The sequence below is a fragment of the Ursus americanus genome, chromosome 22 (assembly GCF_024610735.1).
Source record: "Ursus americanus isolate L20-20 chromosome 22, mUrsAme1.1.p, whole genome shotgun sequence".
In the NCBI taxonomy this organism is placed as follows: Eukaryota; Metazoa; Chordata; class Mammalia; order Carnivora; family Ursidae; genus Ursus; species Ursus americanus.
In genome coordinates, this window is record NC_142148.1 from 53,716,660 (window position 1) to 53,737,282 (window position 20,623).

General features: G+C 43.3%; 1 protein-coding gene across 3 annotated transcripts in view; it reads right to left on the minus strand.

Moving 5' to 3' along the window:
• The window catches only part of NINL (ninein like), a 169,385-nt gene that overhangs the window by 77,393 nt on the left and 71,369 nt on the right, over positions 1–20,623 (minus strand). For all 3 annotated transcript variants that reach the window (XM_045810897.2, XM_045810898.2, XM_045810901.2), the window contains exon 2: positions 1,120–1,313. In XM_045810897.2, coding sequence (XP_045666853.2) covers positions 1,120–1,302 — 183 coding nt within the window. In that variant the 5' untranslated portion in view covers positions 1,303–1,313. The remainder of the gene's footprint in view (positions 1–1,119; positions 1,314–20,623) is intronic.

Consider the following 20,623-nt stretch of genomic DNA (forward strand, 5'->3'; position numbering starts at 1 on the left):
CAGCATTGTCCACAATAGCTAAATTGTGGAAGGAGCCGAGATGCCCTGCAACAGATGACTGGATTAAGAAGTTGTGGTCCATATATACAATGGAATATTACTCAGCTATCAGAAAGAACGAATTCTCAACATTTGCTGCAACATGGACGGCACTGGAGGAGATAATGCTAAGTGAAATAAGTCAAGCAGCGAAAGACAACTATCATATGATTTCTCTCATCTATGGAACATAAGAACTAGGATGATCAGTAGGGGAAGAAAGGGATAAAGAAAGGGGGGTAATCAGAAGGCGGAATGAAACATGAGAGACTATGGACTATGAGAAACAAACTGAGGGCCTCAGAGGGGAGGGGGTTGGGGGAATGGGATAGACCGGTGATGGGTAGTAAGGAGGGCACGTATTGCATGGTGCACTGGGTGTTATACGCAACTAATGAATCATCAAACTTTACATCAAAAACCAGGGATGTACTGTATGGTGACTAACATAATAAGAAAAAATTATTATTAAAAAAAAAAAGAAATAAGGTCAAGGTGTGAGGTGCTGAAAGTGTTTCTGTCAGGAAAGCAAGTTGTGGTCTAGGTTCTAGATGACTTTGAATTTCCCAGTGAAAAGGAGCAGAGATAGAGTACTTTCTATCTGGCTGAGATGAAATCACAGGACAACTCTGAACATAGGTACCCTTTGTTCCTGCAACAGTGGTGTGCAGTCACTTTGTCCAGCTGCTAGAATGAATTTAAAGCTGTGTAATTTTACTAGACAATCTGCCGTCAAGGTACTTGGAAGTTACCTGTCTCTCAGTGACCCAGTGTGTCAGTGGCCCACAGATCCTTGGGTTTTTGTGAACCACCTGCCACCCACCCATACCAACCTTCCACCCCCACCCCCGACACCTAACAAATCTCTGAAACATCTTTCTGGAAATACCAAACCAAACCTCTGGAAGTTACTATGCTTTCAAAAAAAGTAATCTGAAGGAAATTCTTGCTTCAATATGGAGGTCCTCAGAAGGAAAAGCAGTGTTCCTGTTCCTAGTAGTCCACTGATATTTCCCAAATACCTGCAGCTAACTACAGTACTCTGTGCTTTTCTTTGTAAGAATGAAGTCAAATACCCACCCTGGCAAAGTGGTCATTTCCAAGAAGTGTTTGCAGAAGGATGGGCAGCTGCTTTTCCAGATGAAGCTTGAGGCAGAGCTGGGTCAGTTCCTCCCGGTCCAGAAAGCCTGTCCCTGTGGTGTCGCAGCTGCTGTAGACTTCCCTGAGCTGTGAAACATAGTGGTTCTCTTCTTCTTTGTCCATCCCATAGCAATCTGGACACGCCAAGGGAAAAAAGAAAAACAAGAGTACACCTTATTGCCATACCTCACACGTTCTCCCACTGCTCTGATAAGCCCCAGGCATTGGGCAGGGGCTGGGCACGTGGGAAAGGGCAACCAGGGTGCTTTCAGGTTTATGTGGGACCTTTGTAGGAGAGGCCAGAAGCATGTGTCCAGGGAGCTAGCCCTTGTTCACAAAAGCCCAAATTTCTTTGTTCTGTTAAGAAAAATATCTATTATAGGGGTGCCTAAGTGGCTCAGTCGATTAAGCATCTAACTCTTTTTTTTTTTTTTTAAAGATTTTATTTATTTATTTGACAGAGAGAGACAGCCAGCGAGAGAGGGAACACAAGCAGGGGGAGTGGGAGAGGAAGAAGCAGGCTCATAGCGGAGGAGCCTGATGTGGGGCTCAATCCCACAACACCGGGATCACGCCCTGAGCCGAAGGCAGACGCTTAACAGCTGTGCCACCCAGGCACCCCAAGCGTCTAACTCTTGATTTCAATTCAGGTCATAATCTCAGGGTCCTGGGATCGAGCCGCATGGCAGGCTCCCTGCTCAGTGGAGAGTCTGTCTGTTCCTCTGCCACTCCACCTGCCCACTCTCCATCTCTCTCTTTTTTAAATAAATAAATCTTTTTTTAAAAATAAAAAAATTATCTATTATAGAATAATCAGAGAAAAGCGGTAAATATAAAATAGAGAACTAAAATTATCCAAAATTTCACTACCTAAAGAAAATCATTATGAATATCTTGTCAAGTATACATTCTAATTTTTCTCTATACACATACAAGTATGGTATTTTTTTTTAAAGATTTTATTTATTTATTTGACAGAGACAGCCAGCGAGAGAGGGAACACAAGCAGGGGGAGTGGGAGAGGAAGAAGCAGGCTCATAGCGGAGCAGCCTGATGTGGGGCTCGATCCCAGAACGCCAGGATCATGCCCGGAGCCGAAGGCAGACGCTTAACGACTGCGCCACCCAGGGGCCCCACAAGTATGGTATTTTTTCCCTTATTAGTATTTAGTTACAAATACTAAAAATGAAAAAGATGAATAAATTTTACCAAATAAAAGTACTTCTAATAAAAAAAATGAAAACTCCAGTAAAATATACAGAGGATGTTGATTAATCACAAAAGAAGAAAAATTTATGGTTAATAACCATCTAAAAATGTCCAAATGAAAACAAAGATACTATAGGTCGCTGTCAAATTATCAAGAATAAAACCCCCCCAGTGCTAGCTGAGGCTATCATAAGAAGGGGGCTCTCACATGTTGCTGGAGAAAGTGACAAGTAAATGTCTTCCAGACATTCTAGACTTGTCACATTTACCAAGAAATTTTAAAATAACTGTATTATCTGACCTACTTATGTCACATACACAAAATCCCTTACAGAAATTCCTATGCTTCATGAAACAGAGCTACAGACTAAGACATAAAAGAAAACAAAATGTCCAATGAAAGAAAACAGCTTGCTAAGTTACAGCATAATTACATGGCAGAAGATTCAATAGGCTTACAAAACACATTTCTGAAGGATATTTAACAGCATAGGAAGTACAGCTGATAAAATATCAAGCTGGGATAAAAACTTTATAATAATAATAGCTAGTGTATATACTAGTTCACATGTAATAATTCATTTATGCCTAGAACAGTTCTATCAAGAGACTTCTGTAATTCTGTGGGAGAAAGTAAGAAAGAAAGAAGAGAGAAAAGAAGAAGAAAGAAAAGTAAAGGAAAAGAAAAGAAAAAAGAAAAAGGTGGAAGGAAGAAGGAAGGAGGGGAAAACACTACACCAAAATGGTAAGAGATGATTTTGTGGTATTACGCATTTCCATTTTCTATATTTTCATATTTATGAAGAATTTTTATAGAAAGTGAAACACTTTATAACTAGAAAAAATGTTGCTAAATTATGAAAAACACAGAAATCCTAAAGACATTAGGATGAACCATATGAAATTGTCAATACTGGACCATCCTGACCAACAATGATGGCGATTTCGTGTGGGTCAGTATATTATTCAGACACAAGACCATGGACAATTCCGAAAAGAGGAAATACGATAAGTAAACAAACATGGAAAACTGATCCAGCTCATTAATAAACAAATAATTCATAAACATGAAACAATGAAGCAACATCTCTTACTAATAAGAGACAGCACAATAAATGCCAATTAAATAAAGATATAATTCTTCTTAAGAGAGAAAGCACGTGGGGGGGGGGATGCAGACGGAGAAGGAGAGAGAGAATCCTAAGCAGGCTCCATGCCCAATGGGGAGCCTGATGCGGGGCTCAATCTCACAACCCTGAGATCATGACCTGAGCCCAAATCAAGAGTTAGACCCTTACCCCAGTGAGCCACCCAGGCGCCCCAAAGATATAATTTTTAATGTCGACAGTATGTGATCACCATCACCCATGTGGGTAGGGAGGTCTGCGTCAGCACAAAAACTGTATGAGGGATTGGAATCTGTTCACATCAACCCCCAACCCTAAAGTAACATCATAGGAAAACAACAGGATGGATGACAGTAAAAAAACCTGACTTTGAACAGAATCTTCATTGTGATGTTTCACTGTGGTCTTACAAGGTGAACCGCCCCCCTGAACTCCTGACTGAACTCCTGCTGATCAGGTGTAAAGACACCAGCACCCACTCTGAGGATAAGTACACAACTCATGGCCTCGGGGTGGATGGAGGAGTGAAAGGGTAAGAAGCCTGCCCTACCCATTCATCAGATCACGCCTGCACTTCAGCAGGAGCGTGGAGAAGTGGAGAAAGGGCCCCCATCCCAGACTACTTTGAGATGATTACAAAGACAACATCGAGAAACACAGATACACATGTAAAAACATCAAGGATAAATCAGAAAACTAAATAATTTCCTAACTCGACTCGTCACGCTTCTCACCCAAGGTGGGTTCCCAACCCAAGCTGGGGGCTGCATCCTTTTGTGGACAACAGCCAGCTGTGGTGAGCTGCATACAAGCACTGGTATTTGCCAAGGCTAACTTCCGATAAGCCACAAGTAAAAAGACAGAACATAACAGTAAGAAAGACAAGTGGCAAAATTCAGTATGTGAAAGAGGGTAAAGGAATTGGGATGAGGAGGGGTGACTAGGGGACCCCGACTGCAGACCCCACCACACCCACACCTCCTGATGCTGACGCTGCCCCCACCCCAAGCTCTCCCTAGTGCCCTGCTTACAACATCCCCCTCCCCCGCCACCTCAGCAAATCCTGAACAAATTCTCCATTTCTTCCATTTTACCGTTAGCTGTAACCAATTCAAGCAATTAAAAGTGTATAAAGTAAAAACAAAAAACAAAAACCAAAACAAAAAAGCCCAACCCCGCTCCCGGAGGTAAACACTGCTTGGAGTTCACGTTTGAAATTATTCCCAAGTCTACAAGGTGGATGGACACACCGACGTGTGTACATACGTAACACACATAGATATGCGTGTTTTTACATAAATGTAACACCACACATATTATTTTACAACTTTTAAAAAATACATGACATCTGAGAGATCGTTCCATGCCTTCTTCATTTATAAAAGTCACTACATGCTCTTGTGTCCTTGTGTGCCGAGATGTAACACAGCTCACCTAAGGATTGTTTTAGAGACATGGGGCATCTCCGGGATTTTCTCTTACAAAACCTTCCTCAGCAAAAACCCCATGAGCCGTCTTCGTGAGTCCTGAAGGGGCTAAACCAAGTCATGCTCTCTGGAGCATGCCCTGGGCAGTGCAGGAGTGTCCCTGGAGAAGGCAGGCTTAGCTGTTTTCCCAAGGGCAGAGCAAGAAGAGAAGAAACACCTTCCTCTCCCAGCCATAAGCAAATCCTGCATCCACACCACTCTGGGTGGCTGGGCTCCCCTCCACCACAGGAATTTAAGTTTCTGGTGAGTCGCAGCTTTCCCTTTCTCCACAGAAGAGGGAAGAAAGTCTCCAACTGGGGCCAGAGGCATCCTGGCTGCCCATGGAAGTGTAGGCTGTGTGTGGAGGGCCCACTGGTGGCGAGTCTCCCCTGGTGAGAAGGGGGTCCACTGCCCATCACATCTCAAAGCCTTGCTCAAACAAGGAGCAGCACAAAGAAAAAAATAAGTACTGAGACTGCAGGCACCAGAGAGGCAACAAGACTTAAAAAGAAGGGTGGCAGCTCCTTCCTCATCACCCACAAGAGCTGTGTTTGCAGCTTATCTTCAAATGTCTCCAGGCCCCACTAAGTCTGGGGCTGTCTCTGGAGGCCCAGGCTGCTTCTACCTCATTTTGAGGACTCTGGGAGCACAGATGCACATTTTTGAGGCTGGGTGGGGGTTTCCACAGAACAGGAAGAGCGTCCATATGACTAAAAAGACCACAGAATTAGTGCGCCAGCAGGGCCCTGGGTTTGGGGAGAGCGGCATGAACTCTGATCAGCCCCTGCTCCTACAGCGTCTCATATGGCATCAGGACCCCATCTTCGTCGGCTCACGGCAGAACATCCAGTGAGTCTACAGGGTGAGACTGCAAAGAAAACCTGCCCTTGGCAAAACACTAACAGATTCATGTTCTGAAAAGAGGGACCAACCCCTCATAGAAAGCTGAGTGCCAGAAGCACATTTCAGGTAAGTAGAACAAACGGCCACCTCTGTCTACAGCGAGGCAGTGCAACGCATCCAGCAGGCTTTAGGGTCTCTCCACGTGCCAGGGTATGAAACAGTCTCTAGAGAACGTTTCTGAGAGGCTACATGTCTTCCAAGGGGAAACACATCAGTAACAGTAATGGTCAGGGAGTGCAAAGCAGGGCCTTAGGGGGTCAGAGGAAAATGAAGAAAATGTAAATGGGAAACAGGCCAAATCCTCAGGCCATCAGGCTGCCATCCAGTGACCCAAGACCAAGAGGGAGTGACTGGCACAGTCCTCCCAAGCTCCACACGCCAGCGGCCCTCTGGGCCACAAGGCAGATAGGCACTCAAGAAGGCTCCGGCAGCGCCGCCCCCATTCCCAGAGCCGACCTCAGTGCAGGTCTGTTGTGCACCCTATCATATGTCTCAAATGCCAGAAATGTTTTGGGTTTGCATTTTTATGCTAGACATTGTATAATGAGCCCATTTAAGCAAGAGCAATACATGATGCTGCAATTTAGCTATTTCAAAGGGGAGGTCACCAGCATTATGGGTCCACTTAATCTCAGGGCTGCCGCATTCCAGACTCCTCTAGTACAGGTCCGGTCTAGGCTGGGATAGGTGACGCAGGGGAAGAGTAGAGCATTCACCCAGGTGATGGGGGCATTCACCCGAGGAGGCCAGGTAAGCTTACGAACCTTCCCAACACCTGGACTATCGCAGAGGAGGGATCAGGAAAATCAAGGTCAAGCAAACCCTCACGTGTTTCCACATCACAATGGACCTGCCAAAGCTGTCACGTTCCTGTCTGACTTCCTGCCCCAGGATTCTAGAATTGGGCAGAACTCAGGTGTGGGTGCTGAAGGGTAAAGGGCTGCAGAGGGGCCCTCCCAGGAGCAATGACAAGCCAGTCCCCCGCTGAGAGAACTTACTGGTCTGCCCCCATGCCTCCACGAAAGGGTTGACACAGGGGAGGGGCGCACATATTCAACCCCACGTCACCTGGGTTACACTTCCTGCTCAATACACAGTTGAGTTCCCGGACATTCAGAAACACTCCTTTCCTCTCCTTTCCCTCATCCCAGTTAATCTGCCCCAAGGCAGCAGGCACTTCATCTACCAGCCACGCAGGTACAGGCAAATGGGGTGATTCAGGCACAGCAGCTCCACAAGTCGGGCAAAAAAGACATTTCCTAACCCCCACAACCTGCTAAGACACTTCCTAACCCCCACCCAAGACAATGTCCAGCCATGTTTTCAAAACAAAGGGAAAAAGGAGGCCCTGCCTCTCTTCAGGTACACCCTGTGGAATGTGCCCTCCTCCTGTCCCAGGATGTGGGAGGGGTCTTTCTGTAGCTTCTGCAATACCACATAACAAACCTCAGTGGTGAAGCAGCAGGCAACACTGACCAGAAGGGCTTGGGAGGACTGCAAAGCCACCTTCACCTGGAAAGCATGGCCCGCACACAGGTCTAGCCTGCCAGTGCAGTGATGCGTGGCTTCCCCTGCACTCAGGAGTCTCCAGAAAGGGCTTGAGTGACAAGAGCACAGAATTATGGAAGTAGTGGAGAAACCTGAATGGGGGCCTCAAAATTCTGATGTTCATACACACCCCTCATTTGCTGGAATCTGGAGGTAGTGATTTGGGAGGTGGTGCCTGCAGAAGGGGAGACCCAAGACAAGCACATATGCACAAGCCCCGCCCCCCCCAAAGAGAAACTAATATCCAGAAGGAGAGAAAGGAAAATCATTTAGAGTTATCAAAGAAAATAGACTGCTAGACAGAGGAATGATTAGGACACCAAGGGAGGTTTCTGGCACACTGACATGTTACAGCCGTAATAAAAAATCCAAGAGCAAGACTGGAAGATACAGAAGGAAATCCTCCATAAAGCATATCTAAACAGTAAAGGGGGCACCTGGGCGGCTCAGTCACTTAAACGTCTGCCTTTGGCTCAGGTCATGATCTCAAGGTCCTGGGATCGAGCCTTGAGTCTGGCTACCTGCTCCACAGGAGCCTGCTTCTCCCTCTCCTCGCTATCTCTCTCTCTCTCTCTCTCTCTCTCAAATAAATAAATAAATAAATTAATTAATTAAAAAAATCTTTAAATAAATAAATAATTAAACAGTAAGGAGATGAGACTATATGACAAGGAAAAGACCGTCTCCTCCATAAAACAGTGTTGCAAAAACTGGATAGCCACATGCAAAAGAATGAAGTTTGACCCTTACCTTACACCATACACAAAAAACTAACTCACAATAGATTCAAGATCTAAATTAACGTCTAAAACTATAAAACTCTTAAAAGAAAACACAGAGGAAAAATTTCATGATGTTAGATCTAGGAATGGTTTCTTACATATGACACCAAAAGCACGGGCAACAAACGCACAGACAGGCAGATGGTACTGTATCAAACTTCACTTCTGCACATTGAAGAAAAAAGTCAACACAGTGAAAAGGAACCTATGTAGTGAACGGGAGAAAATAACTGTTAACCATATCTGACAGAAGGTTAATGACCAGAACATATAAAGAATTCCTACAACTCAATAACAAAAAACAACACTTGTTTTTCAAAAAATGGGCAATGGTCTTTAAGAGGTATTTCTCCAAAGAAGATACACAAATGGCGGACAAATGGACAACCATATGAAAAGGCTCAACATCTCTCATCATTAGAGAAATGCAAATAAAAATCACGATGACATACTATGTCACACCTATCAGAGTGGCCACTATAAAAAACAAAATGGAAAACAAACGTTGGTGAGGTTGTGGAGAAACTGGAACAGTACACAGTACTGTTGGTGAGCATGTAAAATGGTGCAGCCACTATGGAAAACTGTATGAAGGATCCTCAAAACTCTAAAAATGGAAACCATATTGATTTAGTTTTGGAATATGGGTGAGGTTCAGTGGGGTGGAGTCCGGAGCCGAGGACCAAGAAAGAATTCTTGAGACATCTTTGGTGCAAGATGGTGGTTTACTAAAGCACGGGGACAGGACCCTTGGGCAGAAAGAGCCGCTGCCCCGGGTTGTGAGGGGTGGCTAATTATATACTATGGGGTTGGGGGAGGTGAGGAAAAAGGGAGGTTTCAAAAGGATTTTCGTATGTTAAAGAAGACTCACAGGATGCTGGAGGCCTTGCCATTGCCAAGTTAAGGTTGTTTTTCCCTCTAACAAGGCATGAACATGAAGGTAGTTGGGAACTTCCTGGAGGAACATTTCACTCTGCCTGCTTCAAGTATCTGTCAGTGGGCTGCAGGTTATAAGGACATTTAATTGTACCTATATTTCCTTCTGGAAGCTAGGTAATTGATAGAAATGCTTCCTTCTTGTAGATTGCTAAGACATTTGTAAACTGAGGGAGACTCAGACCCTGCAGGACTGTGACCTCCATAAGTTAACTGTTTGCTTTTCCTTTCCTTAGCTTTAGGGCAGCCAGGAGTGCCTGAGGAATGTCACATATATCCCATCTTGGGGGGGGAGGTTGTGGGGTGTCAGCTTCTGCTTTGTCCTCAGCTTGCCTTCTGCTCATCAATATGATCCAGCAATTCCAAATCCGAGTATATATCCAAAGGAATTGAAAGCAAGATCTCAGAGATACGTGCACGCCCACGTTCACTGCAGCATTATCCACAATAGCCAAGAGGTGGAAAAGCCCAAATGTTGGGGCACCTGGGTGGCACAGCGGTTAAGCGTCTGCCTTTGGCTCAGGGCGTGATCCCGGCGTTATGGGATCGAGCCCCACATCAGGCTCCTCCGCTATGAGCCTGCTTCTTCCTCTCCCACTCCCCCTGCTTGTGTTCCCTCTCTCGCTGGCTTTCTCTCTCTCTGTCGAATAAATAAATAAAAATCTTAAAAAAAAAAAAAAAGAAAGAAAAGCACAAATGTCCATGGACAAAGGAGTACAGAAACAGTGGTATATCCATACAGTGGAACATTATTTAGCCTTAAAAAGAAAGAAACCCTGTCACAGCTACAATGTTATATTGAATGAACTATGCCAATCACAAAAGGGCAAATACTGTGTGATTCCACTTACATACATGCTTATTAGTCAAATCACAGAGACAGAAAGTACCGTGGTGGTTGCCAGGGGCTGGGGGTAGGGGAGAAGAGCTGTTCTGTGGGTATGGAGTTCGGAGTCACAGAAAAAAAGTTCTCCAGATCTGTTACACGACAACGTGAATATAGTTAACACTACTGAAATGTACATTTAAAAATGATGAAGTGGGTAAGTTTCATATTATGTATTTTTTTACAATTAAAACGTAAAAATAAAAAAAAATTTTTACAGGGGGCGCTGGGTGGCTCAGTCGTTAAGCGTCTGCCTTTGGCTCAGGGCGTGATCCCAGCGTTCTGGGATCGAGTCCCACATCAGGCTCCTCCGCTGGGAGCCTGCTTCTTCCTCTCCCACTGCCCCTGCTTGTGATCCCTCTCTCCCTGGCTGTCTCTCTCGATCTGTCAAATAAATAAATAAAATCTTTAAAAAAAAAGTTTTTACAAAGAAAAATAATTCAAAATTTGGTGGCTTACTTTCTGAAATTGCCTGGCTCTATTCTATGGCACTTTTATCTAGATTTTCTCTTCCCTTAGCAAAAGGAAATATCGATTCCAAAGCTCCAGGCATCCTCTGAAAGTCCAGGAAAGGGAATCAGCTGAAGGGAAGGGGAATTACTGGAATAATACAAGGCCTTTCCAAGTAGATGGATGGCTAAGTCCCATCATGCAGGGCAACAAATAAAATAACCCACACCCAAGTAAATCCTTTTCTTTTCTCCATATTTTATTTTCAAAGCAATAAAGTAAAACTTGAGGCCACCTAAGTAAATCCTCATGAAATTTCTGAGCAAACAAACCAACAAGTCCTCAAAGCGTCCAGAGAAGAAAGAGCACTCCACACTCACAGCCCCGGGGAGCAGAGCCGGCATGTACTGTTGGTAGCAAGACCAAGAGCCTCAGGAAACCAGGCCCTGACATCCCAAGTCAAGATCACTTTCAACCTCATCTGGAAGCTACTAACTTGTACTTCAGTAAAATGAGGGATTAGCTGAGAAAGAGGGAGAGGCAGGATCTCGGATCCGGCTCCCACACAAGTGACAGAGACTATCCTGGGAGGGCAGCCCTGGGGCAGGGCCAGAGGGCAACCCACGCACAACCAACAACAGGAGGACCCACGGGTCTTGTGTGTGTGACCAGCTGGAAAACAAGTGGATAGGGTTCCGACAGAGCTGATGGAGCATCTGGAAAAAATAAGGACTAAGTCCATTAAAAAGTAAGTAAGTACAACCCAAGAAAACATTAAGCTTGTCACAAGAATGGAAATGTAATCATGCCTTGGCCGCATGTCGGTGTGGCAGTCAGGCAAGAGTGCCAGGGCAGCCTCGAGGTGGAGGTGCCAGGTGAGTCACAACCCTGGATGGCAGCGGGGGTGGGGGAGGGGGAAGGGACCGCCACAGCAGGACACACGTGCCACCTCAGGATACTCTGCACCGGCAGTAGCCTTCCACGGCTCTCCACATAACAGAGCTCCAGACTGGAGTCAAACACCTCCACTCTTGCTGGCACTTTCCTTTCCCACCCGATCCTTTGCTGGGCTGCTGAGGGGACAGTTATAGAAAATGCCAGGTGCTAGACACACAGAGACAGCGATTTATCTTTAGTGTTCATTATCATACCACCACTAACAGCACCAGAATTACTGTTCTCACACAAAGGTTCCCAGGTTCACAGTTTGCATGCTGCTCAAATACTGTTTCTAGAAATGCCTCACTGAAAACCGGCCTCTTCTTCAGTCCTTCCCTCCCTCCCTGAGCCATCAGCCTAAATTACGTAACACGTCATTCACATGAGGTGAGAAGCACCCTTAACCCCGACCTCTGCCCAGCGGGGGCCCTACAACACATTAGCTATGGGAATCTTCTGTTTACACCTCCCAAGTCCTGTGTGTGTGAGCCCAGGGGCAGAACACCCTTTCCCCTGTAATCCTTCCACAGACCCCTGGGAAGGAGGAAAGAAACACAGGGACAGCCTTCTCTGCCTGCTCAAACAGGCCCTGCCATGGTCCCACCAGGACCCATCTGTCCAGGACTGCCCACCCCTGGTGCCCTGCTTGCTCCCAGGTGGCCCCCAGGCCTACTCACTTGTGAAGTACAGAGTGGTTGTTATAAATAATAAACAGTCCCCAGGGTTCAAGGGCCTCTTCAGTTTCCTCTTCATCCAAATGCAACTAATCTTCCTTTGCATTCCACATATGCATAAAATGTTTGCACAGCAAAACCACCTGAAAACCTGGTCCCATTCAGTAGCTGATTACAGAACTGGGGACAATATTCCAGAGAATGAGAAACACCTGGTTTCTCAAGGTTTCATTCTTTTGAAATTGGTATCAGTAGAATCTCAATTATTCTAAAGCCGTAAAGGTTAATTTAAAATACGAGCATAAACTTTGCTACCAGGTGAAACAAAATGCTGTTTTTACCACGAGAAGAAAAACCTGCCCCCAAACAAACCGGATATTGGCCCTGAGACAGATGCCCTAGGCCAGCACTTTGCAGGACAACGCAGCCCTCTGGAGGCCAACAGAGCAAGGTGTTGGTTTGCATTTAATTGATGCAGAGATGAGGAAATTTAATCTGTGCCCCTAGAAACTCACTGAGTACTGAGGATAAAGAGAATGGTGGTCTCTCGGAAGTAGCTTGGTGTGCTGATCTTTGAGGGTCCAGAGGATTGTACTGCAATGGGAAATAATTGCAAACAAGGCCCTCCGTAAAAACCTGCTCTCCCAGAATCAATGGGACCAAGGGCAGCCATTCTAGATGGGCTCATTCTTTATCTGGAAAGATGTTACAATCCTGATAAAATATTAAAGGCTGTCCTTGGGTTCCAGTGGGGCAGACCTTTAAATAGCCTTGCAGTTTTTAATCAACCTTCATACTTCAGCAGTTCTGAGCTTTTAGGATCAATTTCAGTGTTAACTGTTTTCATGGCTTTTTCTTATTTTTCAAAATTTATACTATGTGTTTACTTTGCCTACATGGGCCCTAAATATCTCAGCAGTAAGACTTGAGAAGCTATCTTTTTTATCAAAGGGATTTATCAGTCCCAACAATGTAAAAATAACCGGATACTTCATTTAATTGGCAATTATTATAATATTTGCTTTTCCTACAAAGCAGATACACTAAAAACTATAAGGATATCAAATTCTAGAACTATCTGGGGGCCCCTCATTGGCTCAGTCGCTTAAGCATCTGCCTTCAGCTTAAGTCATGATCACAGGGTCCTGGGAAAGAGCCCAGCATCAAGCTCCCTGCTCAGCAGGGAGTTTGCTTCTCCCTGTTCCCTGCCCCTCCCCGCCCCGTGCCCTTTCTGTCAAATAAAAAAATCTTAAAAAAACAAAACAAAATTCTAGAACTGTCCAATAAAACCCTATTTTTCTGGGGTCTCCTAAAGAAGAGAATGTGACACACAGTGCTGGCAGACTCTAGAGTCAGAGTCTCCAGTTTTACTATGGGCACTTTTCAGGTCTGTGACCTTGAACAAGTTACTTCACCTCTCTGTGCCTCACTATGTCATTAAGAGACTGTGAACATTAAAGTTATTGTTAAGCTTGTTAATGTGTCAAGTACGGAGACCAGTGTCTGGCACACAATAGGTACGGAATAAACACTGGCATCTCTGCTGCTACAGACGCATGTGCCTGGGGCTGCACACACACCTGTAATCCTATGCAAACCAGGTAGTTGTCCACAGCTTTCAAAGGAAACTGTTCATAGATAATCTGGTAAATGCCTATTTTGTCATGAGAGATGTAGAGATTTTTTATTTTTAATGGAAATTATACATAAAATCATCTACATTTGAAAGTACAAGTCATGACAATTTAACATACCTTCTCCTCAGAGTTACCATTTTGTATGTGAAATATACTCTCTTAGCAAATTTCCACTATTCAAAACAGTATTATTATAGTTATAGTCATCATGGTATGTATTAGATCTGCAGACCTACTCTTCTTACATAACTGCTTTGTACCCTTTGACCAATATCTTCCCAGTTCTAAAGATTTTGTTAGCCACACATACTTATATTTGTGCCAGGGCTAGCTATAGCTATAGACCCCAGTGAACTTACCCTGAATTATCCGGGTGGGACCTAATGCAATCACATGTGTCCTGAGAGACAGGAAGAGCAGTTTTGAAAGAGAAGAGGAGGAGGCAATGTGACCACAGAGGGAAAGACTGGACTGATACAGCCCTAGAATCTGCAGAGAGAGTGACACTGTCGACATCTTTTGGACTTCTGGCTTCCATAACTGTAAGAGAATAAATTTGTGTTGTTTTAAGCCACACAGTTTGTGGTCATTTGTACAGTAGCCCTAGGAAAATAACACAACACCCCATCTCTTAATATTGTTAAATGGCAATACTCCCTAAACTGGTCTACAGATTTAGCACAACCCCTACCAAAATTTCAGCTGGCTTCTTTAAAGAAATTGACAAGCTGATCTTAAAATTCATATGGAAATCAAAGGGACCCAGAATAGCCAAAACAATCAAGTTGGAGGACTCACACGTCCCAATTTCAAAACTTACCACAAAGGTATAGTAGCCAAGACAGCATGGTACTGGCAAACAGACAGACAACCAGACCAATGAAATAATATTTATAGACAAGAAATAAAACCTCACATTTACAGTCAACTGACTTTAACAAAGGAGCCAAAACAATTCAATGGGGAGAGACAAGTATTTTCAACATACGGTACTGGGGCAACAGGATAGCCACATGCAAAAGACCAAAGGGGAATCCTTACCTATCACATATCATATATAAAAACTAATTTAAAATGGATTAAAGACCCAAACTCTAACAACTAAAACTACAAAGCACTTAGAAGAAAATACAGGATAACTCTTCTAAAGGAGTAAATTCCCTTTGATTAGGCAATGTCATATCTTTGATTAGACAGAACACCAAAAAAGCACAAGCAACAACAACAACATCAACAACAAAAATCAGATAAACTAGACTTCACCAAAATTGAAACCTGTTTTATGGCAAAGGTCATTATCAAGAAAACAAAGAAAAAAGAAGGAAAATTTGCAAATTCTGTATCTGATAATGGAATCGGGTTTACAATACAAAAAGAACTCTTACAGCTCTAATAAAAGCACAAATAACCCAATTAAAAAATGGGCAAAGGATCTGAATAGATATTTCTTCAAAGAAGAGACACAAATGCCCAAAGATGCTCAACCTCTTTAGCCATCAGAGAAATGCAGATCAACACCACAATGAGATACTACTTAGAGTATTTAGGCTGGCTATTATGAAAAAGACATGTAATGATAAGCGCTAGCAAGGACATGGAGAAACTGGAAAGCGAGAATCTTGAAAGCAGCAAGAAATCCTCAAAAAGATTAACAGCTAACACCTCATCAGAAACCATGGACCAGAAGGCAGCAAGATGACATATTCGAAGTGGTGAAAGAAAAAGGGTGTCAACCAAGAATTCCATATCCAGTAAAAACCACCCTTAAAAATGAAGGAAATATAATGCCAAAGGCATGATTCATGGGAAAAAAATAGCTGACTGGTTGGACTTCATCATTAAAATCAAAAATTTCTGCTACAGGAAAGATACCATTAAGGGAAATAAAAGACAAGCCCACAGATTGGGAGAAAATATTTGCAGAAGACATGTCTGATAAAGGACTGTTACTCAAAATATACAAACAACTTTTAAAACTCAGTAATAAGAAAATGAACCATCTGATTAAATAATGGAGGAAATGAATAGACAACTCAGTTAAGAATATATACAAATGGGGAGGGAGGCAAGATGGTGGAGTAGGGGACCCCGTTTCAACTAGTCCCCTGAACTTAGCTAGATATCTATCAAACCACTTTGAACACCCACAAAATCAGCCTGAGAGGTAAGAATATATATCCAGATCTCTACAAGAAGAAAAGTGACTGCTTTTTCCAAGGTAGGACGTGGGAGTCGTGAATCTACAGGGAGCTATCGGAAGACAAATAGAAGGGGGAGGGAGCCTTCATAAGCTGGCTCCTGGAAAGTGATATAACACCAGAGTGCAAAATCGGAACCCTTAGAAGTCTGCTCTCGTGGGAGACATCTCTCTCTGAAAGGGGCTTTGGAGATGAAAAGGCAGAATTCTAGGTACGGCATCGTGCTCTCGGGATCTGAGGAATTACAGAGCGAATGGGGGTGCCTGAACCAGCAGAGTGCCCAAGAGGTGGAGCCGGGAAGCAGGTTATGGTCAGCAAGCCCAAAAGGGGACTCTCAGCTTGGATCGCCATAAACCATCAGCTGGGCAGTCGGTCATGTTCTTTTCCTGAGCAGCCTGAAAAAGATTAGAACCTGCACCTGGGACAAGGCAAAAGTTCACAGGGCAGTAGAGGCCCAGAAAGGACATTACAGCAGCATCCAGACATGATCCAGGAGCTTCAGGTGTGCATCATGAGCCTGTAGCCACTCGCAGTTTTGGAGTCACAAAGGGCAGAGGCACTCCTGGGCTCCTGGGACTACCTCTGAGAAAGGTGAGGTGGGTGCACACCATGGGAGGCTGCGGTTTTCAGTGGCGCATACGAAAGTTGAGACTGTTTATCCCAGAGGGTTTATTAAAGAGGCCAGACTGCAATCTTTCTGCTCTGGGCCAAAGGTTTGGGCACAGCCATTTTTGCTCTGATCCTCTGAAGAGGCACAGAAAGCCCCAAGGGAACAAAAGCCACACAGAGGATCAGTTCCCACTGACCTCATCCCCGACAGGGGTGGTGCAACTCCACCTAGGCAAGGTTACCTGAAAAACAGCACAACAGGCCTCTCTCCCAGAAAGCAGTCTAGAAGAACAGGTGGATGACAACCCTATGGATCCCATAAGGCTCTAAAATTCCAACTCCAGGGTAAAATAGTATATTGATTTTTTGGATAAAATTCTTACTTTTTTCTTTTTCTTATGCTTTTGCTCTTTTTTCTTTTTACCTTTTTCTCATTTCAACTAAGATATTTGTTATATCAACTTATATTTCACAATCGCTTTCTAACTTGTATTTTTTCACATCTACATTTTTTATAGATATATGCTTCATTTAGGTCCTTTTTTCACTCTATTCAATTATATCTCTATAAATATATGTTTTACTTTCCCTGAAATTTTAGGATGTAGTGACTTCTAACACACAGACCAAAATTCACCCAGGAACAAGTGAGGAACACACAGCTTTGTCCACATTGCAAGATTATAGTCCCTCTTCCCCTTCCCCCCCTTTTAAAATTTTATTCTTGTGATTCATTTTGGCTTTGTTTATCTGTGGTGGCTTCCTACCACTCTGTATTTTGCTAGGGTGCATCTTGCTTGGGTCATCATTGATATTTTGGACTCTGCTCATTCTCCCACGTGTTGTTCTCTGGGCAGAATGACAAGAAGGGGGAACTCAGAGGCAAAAAAAGAACCAGAGGCAGTGTTCTCTGCCACAGAGCTAACTGGTATGGATATAAGATATCAGAGATAGAATTCAGGATTGCAATCATAAAGTTAATAGCTAAGCTTGAAAAAAGCTTAAGTGAAAATACAGAATCTCTAAGGGCAGAAATGATATCTAATCAGGCAGAACTTTATTATTTTTTATTTTATTTTATTTTTTTTTAAATGATTTTTTATTATATTATGTTAGTCACCATACAGTACATTCCCGGTTTCCGATGTAAGGCTCGATGATTCATTAGTTGTGTATAACACCCAGTGCACCATGCAATACGTGCCCTCCTTACTACCCATCACCGGTCTATCCCATTCCCCCACCCCCCTCCCCTCTGAAGTCCTCAGTTTGTTTCTCATAGTCCATAGTCTCTCATGTTTCATTCCCCCTTCTGATTACCCCCCCTTTCTTTATCCCTTTCTTCCCCTACCGATCATCCTAGTTCTTATGTTCCATAGATGAGAGAAATCATATGATAGTTGTCTTTCTCTGCTTGACTTATTTCACTTAGCATTATCTCCTCCAGTGCTGTCCATGTTGTAGCAAATGTTGAGAACTCGTTCTTTCTGATAGCTGAGTAATATTCCATTGTATATATGGACCACAACTTCTTAATCCAGTCATCTGTTGAAGGGCATCTCGGCTCCTTCCACAATTTAGCTATTGTGGACATTGCTGCTATGAACATTGGGGTGCATATGGCCCTTCTCTTCACTACGTCTGTATCTTTGGGGTAAATACCCAGTAGTGCAATGGCTGGATCATAGGGTAGCTCAATTTTTAACTTTTTAAGGGACCTCCACACTGTTTTCCAGAGTGGCTGTACCAACTTGCATTCCCACCAACAATGTAGGAGGGATCCCCTTTCTCCACATCCTCTCCAACAATTGTTGTTTCTTGCCTTGTCTATTTTTGCCATTCTAACTGGTGTAAGGTGGTATCTCAGTGTGGTTTTGATTTGAATTTCCTTGATGGCTAATGATTTTGAACATTTTTTCATGTGTCTGTTAGCCATTTGTATGTCTTCATTGGAAAAGTGTCTGTTCATATCTTCTGCCCATTTTTTGATTTGTTTATTTGTTTCTCGTGTATTGAGTTTGAGAAGTTCTTTGTAGATCTTGGATACCAGTCCTTTATCTGTAGTGTCATTTGCAAATATATTCTCCCATTCCGTGGGCTGCCTCTTAGTTTTTCTGACTGTTTCCTTGGATGTGCAGAAACTTTTAATCTTGATGAAGTCCCATAAATTCATTTTATCTTTTGTTTCTCTTGCCTTTGGGGATGTGTCATGAAAAAGGTTGCTTTGGCCGATGTCGTAGAGGTTGTTGCCTATGTTCTCCTCTAGAATTTTGATGGATTCCTGTCTCACATCGAGGTCTTTCATCCATTTGGAGTTTATTTTTGTGTATGGTGTGAGATAGTGGTCAAGTTTCATTCTCTTGCATGTAGCTGTCCAATTTTCCCAGCACCATTTATTGAAGAGACTGTCTTTTTCCCACCGGATGTTTTTTCCTCAGGCAGAACTTTAAAATGCTATGCATGAGATGCAGTCTAAACTGGATACTCTAACAACTAGGGTCAGTAAGACAGAAGAGAGAATAAGTGACCTAGAAGATAAGCTGAGGGAAAGGAAGGAAGTTGAGGAAAACAGAAATAAGCAGCTAGTAGCACATGAAAAAAGGCTTGGAGAGACTAATGATGCCATGAAACGTTCCAATGTCAGAATTATTGGGATACCCGAAGGGGTGGTGAGAGAGAGAGATGGCTAGAAGGTATATTTGAGCAAATCATAGCTGAGAACTTCCCTAATCTGGGGAATGAAACAAGCATTCACATCCAAGAGGCAGAGAGGCCCCCTCCCAAAATCAATAAAAATAGATCAACACCTTGACATGTAATAGTGAAGCTTGCAAATCTTACAGCCAAAGAAACTATCCTGAGAGTAGCTAGGGAGAGGAGGTTCCTTACATATGGAGGGAGGAACATCAGAATAACATCAGACCTATCCACAGAAACCTAGCAAGCCATAAAGGCTGGCAAGGCATATTCAGGGTACTGAATGAGAAGAACATGCAGCCAAGAATACTTTATCCCAAGAATACTTTATCCAGTAAGGCTGTCATTCAGAACAGATGGAGAGATAAAGAGCTTCCCAGGACAGGAAGAAACCAAAAGAATATGTGACCACCAAGCCAGCCCTGTAAGAAATATTGAGGGGGATTCTGTAAGGGAAGAGAGAGCCCAAGAGTCACATAGACCAGAAACAGAGAAAGCCTACAAAAACTGGGACTCTGTAGGCAATACAATGGCACTAAATTCATATCTTTCAATAGCTACCCTGAATGTAAATGGGCTGAATGCTCCCATCAAAAGACACAGGGTTTCAGACTGGATAAAAAAAAGCAGGACCCATCCATATGCTGTCCACAAGAGACTCATTTTGACCCTAAAGACACCTCTAGATTTAAAGTAAGGGAATGGAGAACCATTTACCACGCTAATGGGCCTCAAAAGAAAGCTGGGGTAGCAATCCTCGTATCTGACAAATTAGATTTCAAACCAAAGACTGTAGTAAGAGATGTAGAGGGACACTATATCATACATAAAGGATCTATCCAACAAGAAGTTCTAACAATTGTAAATATCTATGCCCCCAGAGTGGGAGTAGCCAATTATACAAACCAATTAATAATAATAAATAGCAGGAGACTTCAAACTCCACTCATGGCAATGGACAGATCATCTAAGCAGATCAACAAAGAAACAAGAATCTTGAATGACACATTTGACCAGATGGACTTCGTAGATATATACAGAACATTCCATCCTAAAACAACAGAATATTCATTCATCTCGAGTGCACATGGAACTTTCTCCAGAATAGATCACATACTGGATCACAAGTCAGGTCTTAACTGATATGAAGAGACTGAGATTAATCACTGCATATTTTCAGACTACAATGCTTTGAAACTGGAACTCAATCAGAAGAAGAAATTTGTAAGGAACTCAAACACTTGGAGGTTAAAGAGAATCCTGCTAAAGAATGAATGAGTCAACCAGGAAATTAAAGAACTTAAACAATTCATGCAAACGAATGAAAATGAAAACACATCAGTTCAAAACCTATGAAAGACTGCAAAGACAGTCCTAAGAGGG